The 16,763-nt window shown below is 35.6% G+C and overlaps 1 protein-coding gene across 1 annotated transcript; it reads left to right on the forward strand.

Annotated features, from left to right (window-relative positions):
• The first annotated feature begins 4,552 nt into the window (after positions 1-4,552).
• LOC141717149 (myb-related protein 308-like) lies at positions 4,553-6,147 on the forward strand. Its single transcript, XM_074519257.1, has 3 exons — positions 4,553-4,819; positions 4,952-5,081; positions 5,223-6,147. The coding sequence occupies exons 1-3, from the start codon at positions 4,687-4,689 to the stop codon at positions 5,815-5,817; spliced, it is 858 nt and encodes a 285-aa protein (XP_074375358.1). The 5' UTR covers positions 4,553-4,686; the 3' UTR covers positions 5,818-6,147.
• The last annotated feature ends 10,616 nt before the right edge of the window (positions 6,148-16,763 follow it).

Below are 16,763 nucleotides of genomic sequence, written 5' to 3' on the forward strand. Positions count from 1 at the left end.
GAAGAATTTGGATTTCGTCAAGTCATTATAATAGTATATCTGGGCTATCTGTTCGAAATAGTTGAGGTGCTCTTCCGGATCCCCCAGCCCATCGAAAGAATCGAAGTTGTAGTGTTTGAGATTTTTCTGTCGGGGGATGGCTTCTAGGGAGTGGCTGAAGGGCGTGAGGGTTTCCCCAACTTCCACCCCGGATTCTTTCTCCATTTTTCTCTGGAGCTCGTAGATCATTTCCTTGAGGTCTCTCTGACCCTCCTCTTCGTCATCGGAAATGAGTTCGGGGGTAGGGTCCCTCCGTGCTCTTTTTCCTTCTGTTTTAGCTAGGAGTCTCTCCTTCTCCATCTGCATTCTTTTCTGAATTTTTTGCTCCAGCTTTTCCTCCTCCTCTTTTCTTATCTTTTCTCTGATTTCTTCTAGCTTTTTCTTTCTGGTTGCTTCTGTCTCCTTCTTGCTAGGCTCCTTTTGATTCTTTTTTGCCTTAGCCCCAATTCGGTCGAAGACAGATCTCCTGAATTGCTGAGAGTCCCCGGACTCTTCTTGCTCATCATCTTGCTCAAATTCCATCTTAGCCCGGGCTTGTTCATCTCTGTAGAGCCTGATTGCTTCAGCAAGTTCATGGCTTGTTAAGTTAGCCATATGCTCCTCTGCCACTGGAACATTTGTGTACTTGTACTGATTTAGCTCTATGACATTTCTAGCATCCCTGATTGGAGTATGCTGTGTCAGTGGTTGCTCCTGGAAGGTTTCCCTGTCTCCCCCAGGTTCTTGAACTTGAGAGGGGTCTTGATCTTGAATGTGGGTACTGGCGGAGGGCCTACCAGCTGTACTTTTTCCTGCTCTTGCCATAACCACAATTGTACAAACAACTAACCAAGATTTGAGGCTACAAATGTGGATCTGAGGTTGCTTTTTTGAATATTACAAAAATTGTCCAGAATAACAGCAAGCAAACTTTCTGGGTTTTGCTAAAAATAATACCAAACAAGAACAGCAGGCTCTTGAACACAAAAGAAAATACGCAAGCTAAAACAGTTCTGGGTTTTAAACCACCAAGACTATTAAACCCCAGGCTTCGAGATTACCAAGACTATCAAACCCTAAACAACTAAAACTTAACAAACAAGAGCGGGCTCACACAAACACGGCCTAAAGCAAGAAGCTCATACAAACGTGTTCAAAATGAAAACTCATATTCAAGAAAGGGTTTGGTTGTTTATGTTCTTACAGGTTTGAAAGTGGACTCTCTCAAGAGTTTGCTGATAAAGATGAATCCAGGGGCACCGAGACCCAAGGATGGCCCCTCCTTCTAGCGCCAAATGATAACTCCGGTGAGCGGGCGGCTCCGTCCGTCGGCGTTCCTGGACCTTCTGTGCGTGAGAGAGGTGTAGCTGCAGGTTGGGCGCCTGCATAACAACACCGGAAGGGGGGTTTGGCTCCCACGGCGCCTCCGGTGTGAGAATGAGAACAGGCTTTGGAGAAGATGAAGGGATATACGTTTATATAATTTAGAGGCTGCTGTGTATTTGTGTTTTTATGTGATGGCTGCTATATGTTTTTGAGTGTATGTGAGTGTGTGAGTGCAAGAGAAATTATTTTCCAACCCCTAAACCCTTCAACCTTGGGGGTATATATAGCCCCAAGGTAGGGTTTAGGGGTAGTTACCTCTAAATCTGGGCCGTTGGATCTTGGGACCAGAGGACGCCTGGATTGGGTGGATTGCTTACATGTGTCCAGGGGAGGACCACCTCCAGAGTGTCCTAACGGCCCCTGACACGCGCCGTGCTTTTCTGGTGTGCTGGTTGTTGATAGCTGTCATAGTCATGTGCCCACGTACTTTGTTTGGCGGGTTGTGGGATGTGCATATGCTTGCTGGGACCTCCCTCACTGTGGTTTTGGCCCTGATCCGGATCCGGGTATGCAGGCGGATCCGGATCCGGGGAGTAGGATAGGCCCGGGCCTGGGCTCCTATGCTTGATTGGCCTGGGAGAGGGGGGTCTTAGCAGGTCGGTTGATCCTGCCTCCCTTTAGTCCAGGTTGACACCTACCCGGGTCTATTATACCCTATCACTTAACATATCCTTTTAGCATTTCATTATTTTCTCTATGAGTCCATCTGCAATGGCATCCCTTTCTTAATCTTTTTTACTCTTTAAAGAACTCGACTCGTTTACCTACTTGAGCATAGTTGTGCCCAGTTAAATAAGTTCGAGTCGAGCGAGCTCTCATTCTGCCCTAAATTACAGCTATATTTCTTATATATAGTTCAGATATTATACGGGTCAAAGAAAAGGCGAATAACCGGAATGTATTCGAGTATAGGAAACGCGTATATATGCATTAGCGTATCATAGGGTTTGACCTTAGACTTTTCTACCTCAAAGCGAAACCTCGTGTTCACTAATTATATTTTTACCCTATAATATATTGTGTTTTTATGAGAACAAATTCGTTACACTTATAAGTATATGATAAGAGAATGATCTTTTCTTTTAAAAATTAATGAACAATACATGATTTTAAAGGTGCAAGATATCTGGTTTTTCTGTTCATGGTCCTCTTGAATGGCATTTCAGTTGTATGTAAATTACGGGCATTGCCATTGTTTCAGGGGATTCAACTAAACCTTACAAGATTGGAGATAATTGTGTGTTGTTTGGTATTCTTCCTAATCTTTAACCTGTATTCGTCTAAATAATTAACTTTTTTTTTTGTAATTTATTCTTGTTTTTTAATTGATTCGTGAAAATGCATGGAAGCTCAGAGGAAACAAAAAGAATGGACCCTTCAGGCTTCAAGTATATAAATAATAACCCTAATATTTTCATTTTAATAAATGTAGTGTATGAATACTACTCACTCCGTCCCGTTAATTTCTATACGTTTACTATTTGCACGCATTTCGAGGCCTCTATAAAATATAGTTCCGTAATATTTTTTTTAAAATATTTTTTTTTAAATAAAAGTTTAAACATGAAACTTTTATTTAGAATTTTTTTTAAAAAATATTGTGAAATTATATTTTAAATAAGCATTGAAAAGCGTGCCGAAAAGTAACATTTGGAATTTAATGGGACAGAGGGAGTATATATCAATATAAATTTTGTGGTATTTATAACTGCAATAGAATTTGGTAATAAAAGGATAAATATTGAAGTTGTTAGGGTTGATAATCTGTAGACTGTAGAGTGTGTTCAAAATTGACGCAGGACTCTTAAGCAGCAGAGTCCAAAGCTAACGAACACGTACTGTAACTAAGACGACCAGCATATATATATATACAAGTGTAATGGTAATGGCTCTGTAAGTGGTTTGCATGCAGAGTCAACACGTACACGGCTAAGAAAGTTTGATCGCTCTTTCTAGTAATTACTCTCCATATAGTTTACTCCATTTTATAGTCTACTTTCCTACTGCTGAGTGCTGATTAATTAATTTAATTTGCCTAATGTTTTTTATTCCAGTTAAATTACTACTCCCTCTCCCTAAAAACTTTCCTATTTGTGTCGAACACGTTTGCCAATGCACATTTTTGATTGTTAATATTTTTAATTTCGTATTAGTATTAAATATAAAAACTTTATTGTATTAAAGTATTCATAGATACGAATTCAACAAAATCACTCATGACTATATTTGATTTTATAGATTAAACGTAAATTAATAGTCGATCTCTTATCATCAATAGTATTAGAAGTCAAAATAGGAAACGTAAAAAGGGACTGATGGAGTACCGCTTTAGAGTTGTCTTATCCGTCATCCATTAACTAACACGAACTACCTCAGCTATACAAATAATAGCTTTGCCTTGCTGGCCTGTCCTTTTATTTTAAGGGCTATCACTCTATAGCTTTTGGCCTATAATAGCCAGGGATCTGTTTAACTTGCAGAACTGGCCAACTTTCTAGAAATAAGAATTTTATAAGTGATTAAATTTAACATATTTTAAAAATATTATACAGTATTTCAGTAAAAAATTGAAAATTTGAGGATGTGTTCCCAAATTTATCCTGTGCCTCCCTAAAGCAAAGTTTTAGGATCCACCGTTAGCCCTAAAGATGCGTTAACCTTAATCACCTGAAAATACAACAAAATTACGAGAATATTGATTTAATTTTTTTTCTAAACTTTAGTTTATCTGGATATAGAGGAGTACTGGAGTATCCTGCTTGTGCATTTTAAGAAAGAATATATATGCATAAAAGATAAGGACTTCATAAACAGATTTCAGTTTATAACAAATTGGAGGAAGCATTCATAAATTTTGATTGAACAAATATAGAAATCTCTACATTTAGCATGTGTGTGTCAAGTGGATGAGGTCATCAAACACCGTGGACGTCACAGTGTTTAATTTCTCCTGAGTGCAAGTTGGCACTTGTATCCTAAATTATACTTGTGTTAAAATAGTACCCGCCAGGATTGTTCATTGCATCTTCTAGGCGTTTGCTATTTTTATTTTATTTTTGTTGCTATTTTTTATATTCGAATAACACGTTTTTAAGTTTCTATGGTTGGACCTGGACCCTATCCCTATATATATGTAAGTGAGCTTAGTTGGCTGTTGATACAAGATTCATTCAATCATCTACAGCTCTCATCTGCAGTCTAGATAGAGCGAGTGAATGATAGTCAAGAGATTACATCTACTCATATCGATTCATTTTAAATATCAATTATAATTGTTATAAGATGGTGAGAGCACCTAGCATTGACAAGAACGGGATTAAGAAAGGTGAATGGAGTAAAGAAGAAGACGATAAGCTTAGAGCTTACATTAACAGATACGGCACTTGGAACTGGCGTCAGCTTCCCCGGTTTGCAGGTATGTCCCGGAAATTCAAATAATCAAAATGCAGCAAGAAACTAAGTAATTCTTTTACGTTTTCATTTTAGTCCTGTCAAAGTACTTGAGAATTTTAGTAGATATTGATATATAACGTGGTTTGAATTTCAGGTTTAGCTCGATGCGGAAAGAGTTGCAGACTGCGGTGGAAGAACTATCTGCAGCCCAATGTTAAACGGGGAAACTTCACTAAAGATGAAGAGGATATCATTATCAACTTGCATAATCAGCTCGGAAAAAAGTACGATAGTTATTTTATAATCAAGTCAATTTTCAACTGATATGTGCACATATCATAAATAATAATGATAAATATAAAATGTTTTACATAATCTATTACTGAAGTCTTTAACATAATCTTCTCCTTTTCGTTGTATTACAGATGGTCAATTTTTGCCAAAAACCTGCCAGGAAGAACGGACAACGAGATTAAAAACTACTGGCACACTCATCTAAAGAAGCGAACACAAGGCCAAGATCAGATCATGTCATCCAACCAAGAGATCAAAGAGGAACCTAGCTGTCAAACTTCCCCGATATCAACTGTCCTGATGTTAAAAGAAGATACCAATGAAGAATCATCTCAACCTAATTACAATCATCAGCAAATTAGTCCCCCTTTTGAAGGATTAATGTCTCCAAATGAATCATGTTGCAGCGTACTCTCACAATGCTATTCTACTACACCTTCAAATCAAGAATCTCCAGCTGATTTCTGGAGCCAACAACTAACTATTGAAGATTATGATTTTAGTGAATTGATGACCTGGAATGGGGCCGAAGATACTAGTACTATCACTCCTACATTCGAATGTTTGGATGATATTTGGAGTCATCCCTTCGATATGGATTACGTGATCGACGCATACAAGTATCAGCAGCCATATGTGGATTCTGGTCATGCTTATCCGAGTTCTCCCAGCACGGAAGAAGTATGTTTGTGGTCGTATGACTTAAACGATGAGAGTCTCAGTTAAAAATTATCAACTGCAATAAAATATATCATTGCATTATGCATCCATTAAAAAAAAGTGAGCCTATCCGTAATTACCCTTAATTACCTATATATATTAATTAGCCTAGTAATGGTTGGAGGGGAAGATGTTTATATATGTTGAGCTGGAAGAAAAGTGCTCATGATTAATCGTGTCATTGTTAATCTTGAAACACATACTGCGTAAGATTATCTTATATGCTTATGGCAAGTAATTGCAACTATTTTATAGCTGAATAAAATTGTGAGTTACAGTCGTGCATACTGAAGCACTACTGCAGAGAATATAGAAAAACTCCGGAGATCAATTTAATTTGTTTTGCGGTTTTTACAGATCTGAGAAGTAAACATGAAAAACCAATAAACTTTGGAGTACTAGGTTACCCAAATAATATTTTCAATTTTTTATCAAATAATTTGGCATAATACATGACAATATCCAATTTGTTGGCCCATATATTCGAGTGACATATATGTATTTTGGAAATTTTTGGGGTTAAAAATTTGGGATATCTAGGATAGAATTACTTACAAACTTTTATGCGCCTAATTAAAAGACAAACTAATATATATATTTTTTAAAAATAACTAAATTTTACCGATTAATTGCTTAATATATATAAAAAAAGATATATTTGAATCCGATAAAATTAAATAAATGAGAATATGAACCAAGACCAATTTAATTTATCTGATCTCTTGACAGACCAATTTACATCCCGTTTAACTATTGCAAGTAATAATTACATTTCCCACTTACAGTCTCTGAACTAAGAGAGGGGCATGCATTAAATATGTACAGATTACAGCGGAAGAGTGATTATAAATGCTTCAATGTGGATAAATATTTCCACAAGGCAAAGGCATATAGCTGAAATGAATGCACCTTTCTAGAAGGCAATACGGCATATTCATTTCTCCTGACTATTGAACCGAGTTAAATACTGCCAGACTCGAATTCGATTAAAATAGAACTTGACCATATCAAGTTCAGAAATTGTCATAAAAAATTCGGTAGGTCTCATTTCGGTTAAAAATCTCGAAAATTTCACTAAATATTAATAGAAATTAAAATATTATATGTTCCAATAATACATAAAATATATTAAATACTTATATAAAAATATGTTTATAATAAAAAAATTAAAAATAATAAAGACTCGATAATGCTCGCGAACCATACGAACCGAGTAATTTGAAATTTGAGTTTGGCTCGATTAAAAATTCGAAAAGTTCGGACTCGAGTTCAAGCTCAGCTTAATTATTTTTGAACTGAATTTAATTTTTTTACGAACCAAAATCGAATAAATCACAAATAGTTTGGCTAGTTAATATCCCTACTAGTGACAAATTAATTTTGAGTATCTTCTTCAAGTCTATCCTTTGTCCCTACTCATAACAAATTAATTTTGAGTATCTTCTTTCAAGTCTATCATTTGTCTGCCGTTCGACGAGTGTATATTTCTCCTTCATGTATGCATACATGTGACATATGCTTATCCAGGGCCCAGGGTTTTTTTTATGTGTATGTGAGAGACTGCAATTTTTTAGTTTGTGCATTATTGTTTTCATCATTATCATATTTTCGTAATGTAGTTATGTAGATGATCTACACAAGTTCTTATGAAATAATCGATATAACATGACATTCTTGGTTCTCTTAATTATTAGAATTACAGCCTACAGGTTAACATGCACATTGCAATATTTGACAATCCTTTTGCTGCAACTTCGAAATTTTATTGTGAAGTACATATATTTTATAAATATAGTTAATTCATTAAAATTGTTTAAATTTAATACATATAATATGTATGTTATGCAAGATGAACAAATATTTTGCAAACTAAATATGTTTCTTGAAATAATATATTTTATAATATTCTAAATGCAGTCATATATAATTTTTGAAATTTTGAAGAAAATAATAATATTTGTATACACTACAGGAAAAACGGCTAAATACAACCGTTTTAAAATCGGTTGTATTTAGCTAAATTCGACCGTTTTCGGTTGTATTTAGCAAAATACAACCGGTTTTTGGACCGGTTGTATTCGCCCGAGTCATATTTAGTAAACCGGTTGTATTTAGTATTAAATACGACCGACTAAATACAACCGGATAAATACAACCGCTTAAATACGACCGGCTAAATACGACCGCTTCTGGTCAAATTTAATTTTTCAGATAAAATTCGAATATCCCGCATTTAATCAAAAATAAGATTCTAAATGCTACCGAATCCAGTTGAATTCATGCACACCAATTTCAAAAAAAAACTCGCCGGAGACTGGGTCTGGAAAAAATCCAGATCCCGATGAGCTTAACATGTAACGCCCTCCAGACCCGGGGTATTGAAAATGTTTGTCCTAAATCCAATCATGTATGATGAGTTAGGAAGAACTTTCTTGTATTCCTATTTGATTTCATTGATATTAATAAAAGACTTGTTATATTTTTATTATGGGCTTTATCTATTTAAAGTGTTTTAAATAAGATGTTCCATAGTTTAGAGTAAAACTTCTAGAATTATAATGAGATTATAATAGTGAGATCTAGAAGATGATAACTCTAGACTTAAACAGATCCTGATCATAGGATAACTAATCGAATGTTAGTGAATCCGCAAAGATTGATACATACTATGCTTGCTCCCTTCAGGAGGATGTCTGTTCTAATAGGCTTTTGTGTGGTGACACTATAGCTAGTATGTAGGTGCTTATTAGGGAATAAGTTCACTAAACATGACTCGATAAGTTGAACAACTAATGGAGATTACTCACGTGTCAATAATGGTTCACTGAGTGATAGTTGTACAAGTGTCCTTAGACTTGAGATCGTTAAAGTTATCTTGTATATGATGAACTGTACTTTGGTTTAGTCCTTTGTCTCAAAGACATAAATTAGTTCTATTCCGGGCATAGGGATTTGTTTACAGAGATAGTTAACGTCAATAGAGGATCTACCCCTTCCAGTATAGGAAGAGAATATCCTATGTTATTCTTAGTATGCGAGTTCTGGAATCTCTAGCCAGAGTGTAAGAAATTAGAAAAGAGTTTCTAATTTGCATTAATATGAACTTTGCATTATGAACAAGAAATCATATGATTAAATTTGATAGGCCTGACACAAGATCCATACCTTGTATTTAATCGGGATATTGTAAGGGTAGAAGAAATTCATTGTACGGTAACTAGTCATTGACAGGTTCTTGGTATTCTAAGTAGTGAATTCATATTATCCGGATAGTCGCGATATGTTGAGAAGCATCACTCACGATGTAGAATAAATATAATTAATCAGTTAATTATATTTAGTGAATTTTAGTATTCATATAAATAATTAATAAAAGTTTATTATTATTTATTTCTACTACCGGCATAATATTGAACCTAAAGGGTCACACCATAAAAGAATATTTTCTTTGATGAAATAATAAGAGAGAGAATTATTTTCTAAATAGTTTAGAAAAAGAAATAATGATTAAAATAGTTTTAATTATTATTAGAGCATTTTATAAAGATAAAATGTGGGGCTAATATATATATATATATATATATATATATATATATTGATATATTATGAAAAACCCTAGGAGAGCCCTATAAATAGAATGAGATGGCTCATTCTAAAACACATTTTTTTTTGGTTTTGTGAAAACCCTAGCCTCTATCTTCTTCCTCTCTCTTTCTCTCTCCCAAAAACTACATTTTTATAAAAGCTCGGTTTTATAAAAAGGTTCATCGAAGAGGATCGTTCTTGGTGGATACCGGTAGAGTGCTTCACACACTAAGGAGCAACTGCTAGCACTCCATTTTTATAAAGCTTCGATTCACAAGGTATGGTTACGATTCCTCGGTTTTTCCTTTTTATACATTTTTCTATATGTGCGGTATATGGTTTTTACGGAATAAATGTTATATCACGTTTCCGCTTATCCGTAAATTCCCTTCATTGGCATCAGAGCTAGGTTCTGCATATAGAGATTCATATAAAAAATTTTAGATTTTTAATGCATGTATGGATTTATTATGATTTTTGCAAGTTTATTTAGATTTAATTATGAATTAATTCGAAATAATTTTTGCATAATATCTTGACTACTGATCTGGGTTCTACAAGTGTTGTAGATCATCTAGGTAATTTTTTCATAATTTTGTGATGTGTAGATTATTTGTTATGAATTTTTTAAAATTGTTTTAATTAAAAATTCATGAAATAATTATGCATGTGAATAATTATGATTAAAATTTGTACAAGGACCCATGGGTGATTTGATAATTTTCTGCTATTGCCTGATTTAAGAAATCATATAATTTTGATTTTTATTAATTTATTAATTAAATATTAATTAATTTATTAATAATAAAATTAAAATAATAAATTAATAAAGAGTTATTAAGGAAGGGAGTAAAAAAAAAAGGGGGTTACCTTTTTATTTGTAACGACTGGAAGCTAACGGCTGGAAGGTGACTGACAAATAAAAGAACAAAAAAAAGAAAAAAAAGAGAGGAAAACTGCTGTCGGCTGCTGCAGGCGCGTGCGGTGCACGCAGGGTGGGGTGTGTGTTGCGCATTCCGTGAATGCGTTACACACTGTTGCACATTTACGGAATGCGTTACACACGTAAATGGCTCAATAGTGTTGTAACGCATTACGTGAATGCGTTATAGACCTTGTAACGCATTACTGTAATGCGTTACAACCCATCTGTCTTTTTTAAATTTGTTTTTTGGGAGTTTAACTCCGTTTTGGGCGTGCAATATATCGTTGGATTCGTGTTTCCGAGACGGATTTAATTGAGTGGTCAAATATTTTTTTTATAAAAGTTTTGAACTGTTTATATTCCCGAAAGTGTTATAAAGCATGTGTTAAATTGTTTTAATTGCTTTTAAATGCTATAATAAATCCATACATCATTATATCAATGTGTAACATGATATTGCTTACATGCTTACTTGTTTATTTATTTTTATATATGAGATATATGCCTATGTTTACCATGCGATGATAGATTTAGGTGAACTTAAATCAATATAAGGCGTGCTCTAGAAAACCTAGAATAAGAATCATTTCTTGCCATGTCAATAATATTATGAATACAATCAAGAGATTCTTGTGTTTATGAAACACGTAATTAAATATGAATTTTCAATTTTGAAAGAAAGGATGATTCTGTCAAAAACAGATTTCGATCTGTAAGAAAGGGGTATTAAGTGATGCCTCTTGACAATGCTCCCCCCGATCTGGGAATCAATTGATTATCGATTATTGATTTGAAATATTTAATTTAAAAGGAAGAATCTCTTTATAATATGATTATGATTGTAACATAATATAATCCCTCTAAAATTAAATAATATAAGTAGTAATTGGCCAATGACACAATGAGCTTGTGTCGGTCATAGCCTTCCAACATGGTAGAAAGTAGTTCTTATTTTTAAATCATTGTCGTTTCGTGCTACATCCGAGGGCTTTGATTTCGAAATAAGAAATACTTGTCTATTACATAGAGATGTGTATATTGAATTAGAATCTAAAGGTCGTTACGTGCTGCAGCCGTGGGCCATTGGAGACTGATTCAATTGTACAAAATATTGGGTTATACTTGACTTAGAATATTGAGTCTGTCATGCTACAGCCGTGACTCAATTATTCAAGAGGCTAAAGTTTTATTAGGAAATAACATAAGATGCAAATGACAAGAGTTGTCTGCCTATTGAACATCACATGACGTTTTGTGCTACAGCCGAGGTTGTGTGATGGAATGTAGGATCCCTATTCCCACTAGCATTATGAATGCTTAATTTTTCATTTTGGGGGTTGTATAAATTAGATAAACTAGTGAGAGCCACTTATGAATAAAGACCCAATTCATATAGTGTTTTGAAATGAAATTGGATATTTGCTAAGTGTTGTTATGTGTTACAGATTTACTATATACGTTATGTCTTCTGCACTATCACTCCGGAGTATACTAGATGCTCACAAGCTGACTGGTCCTAATTTTGCTGACTGGTTTCGAAACTTGAGAATTGTTCTCAGGGTTGAGAAGCTGGAATATGTGCTTGACTCACCTAAGCCTACTGAACCTGCTAACGATGCACATAATGATGAACATGTTGTGTATCGTAAGTGGATAGATGATGCAAATATTGCTCAATGTATCATGCTAGCTTCTATGAACGTTGAGCTACAGAAGCAGCATGAGCATATGGATGCTCACACTATCCTTATGCATCTACAAGAGTTGTATGATGTGGCAGGGGGGACAGCTCGATATGAGATATCAAAGGAGCTGTTCGGTTGTAGGATGTCTGAGGGATCATCTGTGAATGACCATGTACTTAAGATGATCAATTTGATTGAACGTCTTGGACAACTTAGTTTTGCCATGGATGGGGAGCTGAGCCAAGACTTGGTCTTGCAATCACTTCCGGGTTCGTTTTCACAGTTTGTTGTGAACTTTCACATGAATAAGCTGGATGTCAGCCTGGCTGAACTCCACAACATGTTGAAGACTGCGGAATCGAATTTTCCCCCTAAGAAGAGCTCTGTTCTTCTAATTGGTGAAGGTTCCAATCCTAAGAAAAGGAAGAAGAACCCTTCCAAGAAGAAGAAAGTATGTGGAAAAAAGCCTGTTCTACCAAAAGCTGAAGACCCCAAGAGCAAAGTTGTTTGCTTCCACTATAATAAGGTGGGGCACTGAAAGAGGAACTGCAAGGTTTACCTTACAGAATTGAAGAAGAAGAAGGGTAGTGAGACTACCGCTTCTGCTTCAGGTATGTTCATGATTGAAGTGAATATGTCATTAAATCAAATTTCTACTTGGGTATTAGATACCGCCTGTGGTTCTCATATTTGCAATTCGTTGCAGGGACTAAGGAGAAGTAGGACTCTTGAGGAAGAGGAGGTGATTCTACGAATGGAAAATGGAGCAAGAGTTGCTTCTGAAGCTGTAGGATCATTTCATTTACATATGCCTACGGGCAAGACTATTGTTTTAAATAATTGTTATTTTGTTCCCTCGATTTTTGAGGAATATTATTTCTATTCCCATGTTAGACTTGGCTGGATTTTCGTTTGTTATTCAGAATAATAAATGTTCAATTCTTAGAGATAACGTTCTTTATGGAAGTGGTATTTTAAATAATGGTCTGTATGTATGTGATGTAGAGCATGATTTACTACAAATTGAACATACTAATAAAAGAAAAAGGGATGATGAAAATCTCACCTTTTTGTGGCACTGCAGACTTGGTCACATTAGTGAAAATAGACTGCGGACATTGCATAAGAAAGGGTTACTTGACCCCTTTGATTTAGAATCATATCCTACATGCGAGTCTTGTCTATTGGGTAAAATGACCAAATCTCCATTTAGTGGACATGGAGAGAGGGCTGCAGATTTGCTGGTACACACAGATATATGTGGACCAATGTCTACGCAAGCCATGGGTGGATTTTCATAATTCATTACTTTCATAGATGATCGATCTAGATTCGGATATGTGTATTTGATGAAACACAAGTCTGAAGCCTTTGAAAAGTTCAAAGAATATAAGCGTGAAGTGGAGAAACAAACTAAACATAGTATTATAACTATTCGATCAGATCGAGGTGGTGAATACTTGAACGGAGAGTTTCTAGATTATCTCAAAGAAAATGGTATAGTCTCCCAGTGGACTCCTCCATATACTCCACAGTTGAATGGGGTATGTGAAAGGAGAAATCGAACTTTGTTAGACATGGTTCGGTCCATGATGAGCTATGCGAATCTTCCAGTATTCCTGTGGGGTTATGCATTGGAAACCTCAGCATATTTACTGAATAAGGTGCCTTCCAAATCTGTTCCTCAAACTCCATATGAGATATGTAAAGAAAGGAAACCGAGTCTTAAACACGTTAAGATTTGGGGATGTCCAGCTTATGTCAAGAAAGTTGACCCATATAAGCTGGAATCTCGATCCGTAAAATATAGTTTTGTGGGATATCCTAAAGAGACTTTAGGGTATTACTTTTACACCGATCATAGGGTGTTTATCTCCAGACATGCTATCTTCTTGGAAAAACAGTTTATCCTTGAAGGAAACAGTGGGAGCAAAATTGAACTTGATGAAGTTCAAGAAGCACAAACTACTACGGTTCAAGTGAAAACACCTGTTCAGATTAAACAACCTTCCGTGGAACAGCCCATTCGTAGGTCAGAGAGAGTGTCTCGCCAACCTGAGAGGTATTATGGCCTTGTCATTGAGAATGACAATGAGTTGTCAATCATTGATGATGACGACCCTATGACCTATAATGAGGGTATGAGTAGTGTTGACTCAGAGAAATGACAAAGTGCCATGAAATCCGAAATGGAATCTATGTATACCAACCAAGTATGGACTTTGGTTGAAGCACCTGAGGGTGTGAAGCCTATTGAGTGCAAATGGGTATACAAGAGAAAGATTGGAGCAGATGGCCAGGGGGAAGACCTATAAGGCCAGGCTCGTGGCAAAAGGATTCAGACAAAGACAAGGGATTGACTTTGATGAAACTTTTTCGCCTGTAGCCTTGTTAAAATCAATTCGGATTTTGCTTACGATTGCTGCTTACTACGACTATGAGATCTGTCAAATGGACGTGAAAACGGCCTTCCTCAATGGGAAACTTGAAGAGGAAGTGTATATGACACAACCAGAGGGTTTTCTTTCCAAGGGAAATGAACACCTAGTGTGTAAGCTGCTACGAACCATATATGGTTTAAAGCAAGCTTCTCGTAGAAGGAACATCCGTTTTGATGAGACAATCAAAGAGTTTGGTTTTATCAAAAACATATATGAACCATGTGTCTACAAGAAGATTGGTGGGAGCGCGGTAACATTTCTTGTATTGTATGTGGATGACATACTTCTTATAGGAAATGATATACCGATGTTGCAATCAGTCAAAGTGTGGCTATCGAAGAACTTTACCATAAAGGACTTGGGAGAAGCATCCTACATTCTCGGTATGCAGATCTATAGAGATAGATCTAGAAGAATGATAGGTCTTACCCAGGGTACATACATCCAGAAAGTGCTTAAAAGGTTTAGCATGGAAAACTCCAAAAATGGTCTCATACCGATGAGCCATGGAGTTTCCCTTTCCGAAAAGATATCTCCTAAGACACCTGAGGAAAGAGAACGTATGAGTAAGATTCCTTATGCTTCAGCAATAGGATCTATCATGTACGCGATGTTATGTACTAGGCCTGATGTTGCTTACTCAATTAGTGTGACGAGCAGATATCGGTCCAATCCAGGTGAAGACCACTGAAAAGCAGTGAAGAACATCCTTAAGTACTTGCGAAGGACTAATGATATTTTTCTTATTTTTGGTGGTGGATCTGAGTTGATAATAGAGGGTTATACTGACTCTAGTTTTCAATCAGAAAGTGATGATAGCAAATCCATGTCAGGGTACGTGTTTACTCTGAATGGTGGTGCGATTAGTTGGAAGAGTTCTAAACAGTCTACAACGGCTGACTCCACAGCGGAAGCAGAATATATAGCTGCAAGTGAGGCTGCAAAAGAAGCCGTTTGGATGAGGAAATTTGTTTCTGAGTTGGGAGTTGTTCCTAGCATTGAGGAGCCTATTGTATTTTATTGTGATAACAACGCAGCAATAGCACAAGCCAAGGAACCTAGGTCTCATAAAAATTCCAAACATGTTTTGCGACACTTTCATTTGATTAAGGAAATCATTGAAAGAGGAGATGTCAAGATTGAGAGAGTTGATACACATAACAACGTAGCAGACCCACTCACAAAGTCATTATCTCAGATTCACTTTAATCGTCATAAAGAGAAGATGGGTATTAGATACCAGGGTGATTGGCTTTAGTTTAAGTGGGAGATTGAAAGTGTTTGTCCTAAATCCAATCATGTATGATGAGTTAGGAAGAACTTTCTTGTATTCCTATTTGATTTCATTGATATTAATAAAAGACTTGTTATGTTTTTATTATGGGCTTTATCTATTTAAAGTGTTTTAATTAAGATGTTCCATAGTTTAGAGTAAAGCTTCTAGAATTATAATGAGATTATAATAGTGAGATCTAGAAGATGATAACTCTAGACTTAAACAGTTCCTGATCATAGGATAACTAATCGGATGTTAGTGAATCCGCAAAGATTGGTACATACTATGCTTGCTCCCTTCAGGAGGATGTCTGTTCTCATAGGCTTTTGTGTGGTGACACTATAGCTAGTATGTAGGTGCTTATTAGGGAATAAGTTCACTGAACATGACTCGATAAGTTGAACAACTAATGGAGATTAATCACGTGTCAATATTGGTTCACTGAGTGATAGTTGTACAAGTGTCCTTAGACTTGAGATCGTTAAAGTTATCTTGTATATGATGAACTGTGCTTTGGTTTAGTCCTTTATCTCAAGGACATCCATTAGGTCTATTTTGGGCATAGAGATTTGTGTACAGAGATAGTTAACGTCAATAGAGGATCTACCCCTTCCAGTATATGAAGAGAATATCCTATGTTATTCTTAGTATGCGAGTTCTGGAATCTCTGGCCAGAGTGTATGAAATTAGAAAGGAGTTTCTAATTTGCATTAATATGAACTTTGCATTATGAATAAGAAATCATATGATTAAATTTGATAGGCCTGACACAAGATCCATGCCTTGTATTTAAACGGGATATTGTAAGGGTAGAAGGAATTCATTGTACTATAACTAGTCACTGAAAGGTTCTTGGTATTCTAAGCAGTGAATTCATATTATCCGGATATTCACGATATGTTGAGAAGCATCACTCACGATGTAGAATAAATATAATTAATCAGTTAATTATATTTAGTGAATTTTAGTATTCATATAAATAATTAATAAAAGTTTATTATTATTTATTTCTACTACCGGCATAATATTGAACCCACAGG

The sequence above is a fragment of the Apium graveolens genome, chromosome 4 (assembly GCF_009905375.1).
Source record: "Apium graveolens cultivar Ventura chromosome 4, ASM990537v1, whole genome shotgun sequence".
Taxonomy (NCBI): Eukaryota; Viridiplantae; Streptophyta; class Magnoliopsida; order Apiales; family Apiaceae; genus Apium; species Apium graveolens.

Bases quoted from the DNA above. Each gene is read 5' to 3' on its own strand.
- LOC141717149 (XM_074519257.1), top strand. From the start codon at position 4,687: ATGGTGAGAGCACCTAGCATTGACAAGAACGGGATTAAGAAAGGTGAA. The intron at 4,820-4,951 runs GTATGTCCCGGA...TTTGAATTTCAG, and splicing joins TCAGCTTCCCCGGTTTGCAG to GTTTAGCTCGATGCGGAAAG. The intron at 5,082-5,222 runs GTACGATAGTTA...GTTGTATTACAG, and splicing joins CATAATCAGCTCGGAAAAAA to ATGGTCAATTTTTGCCAAAA.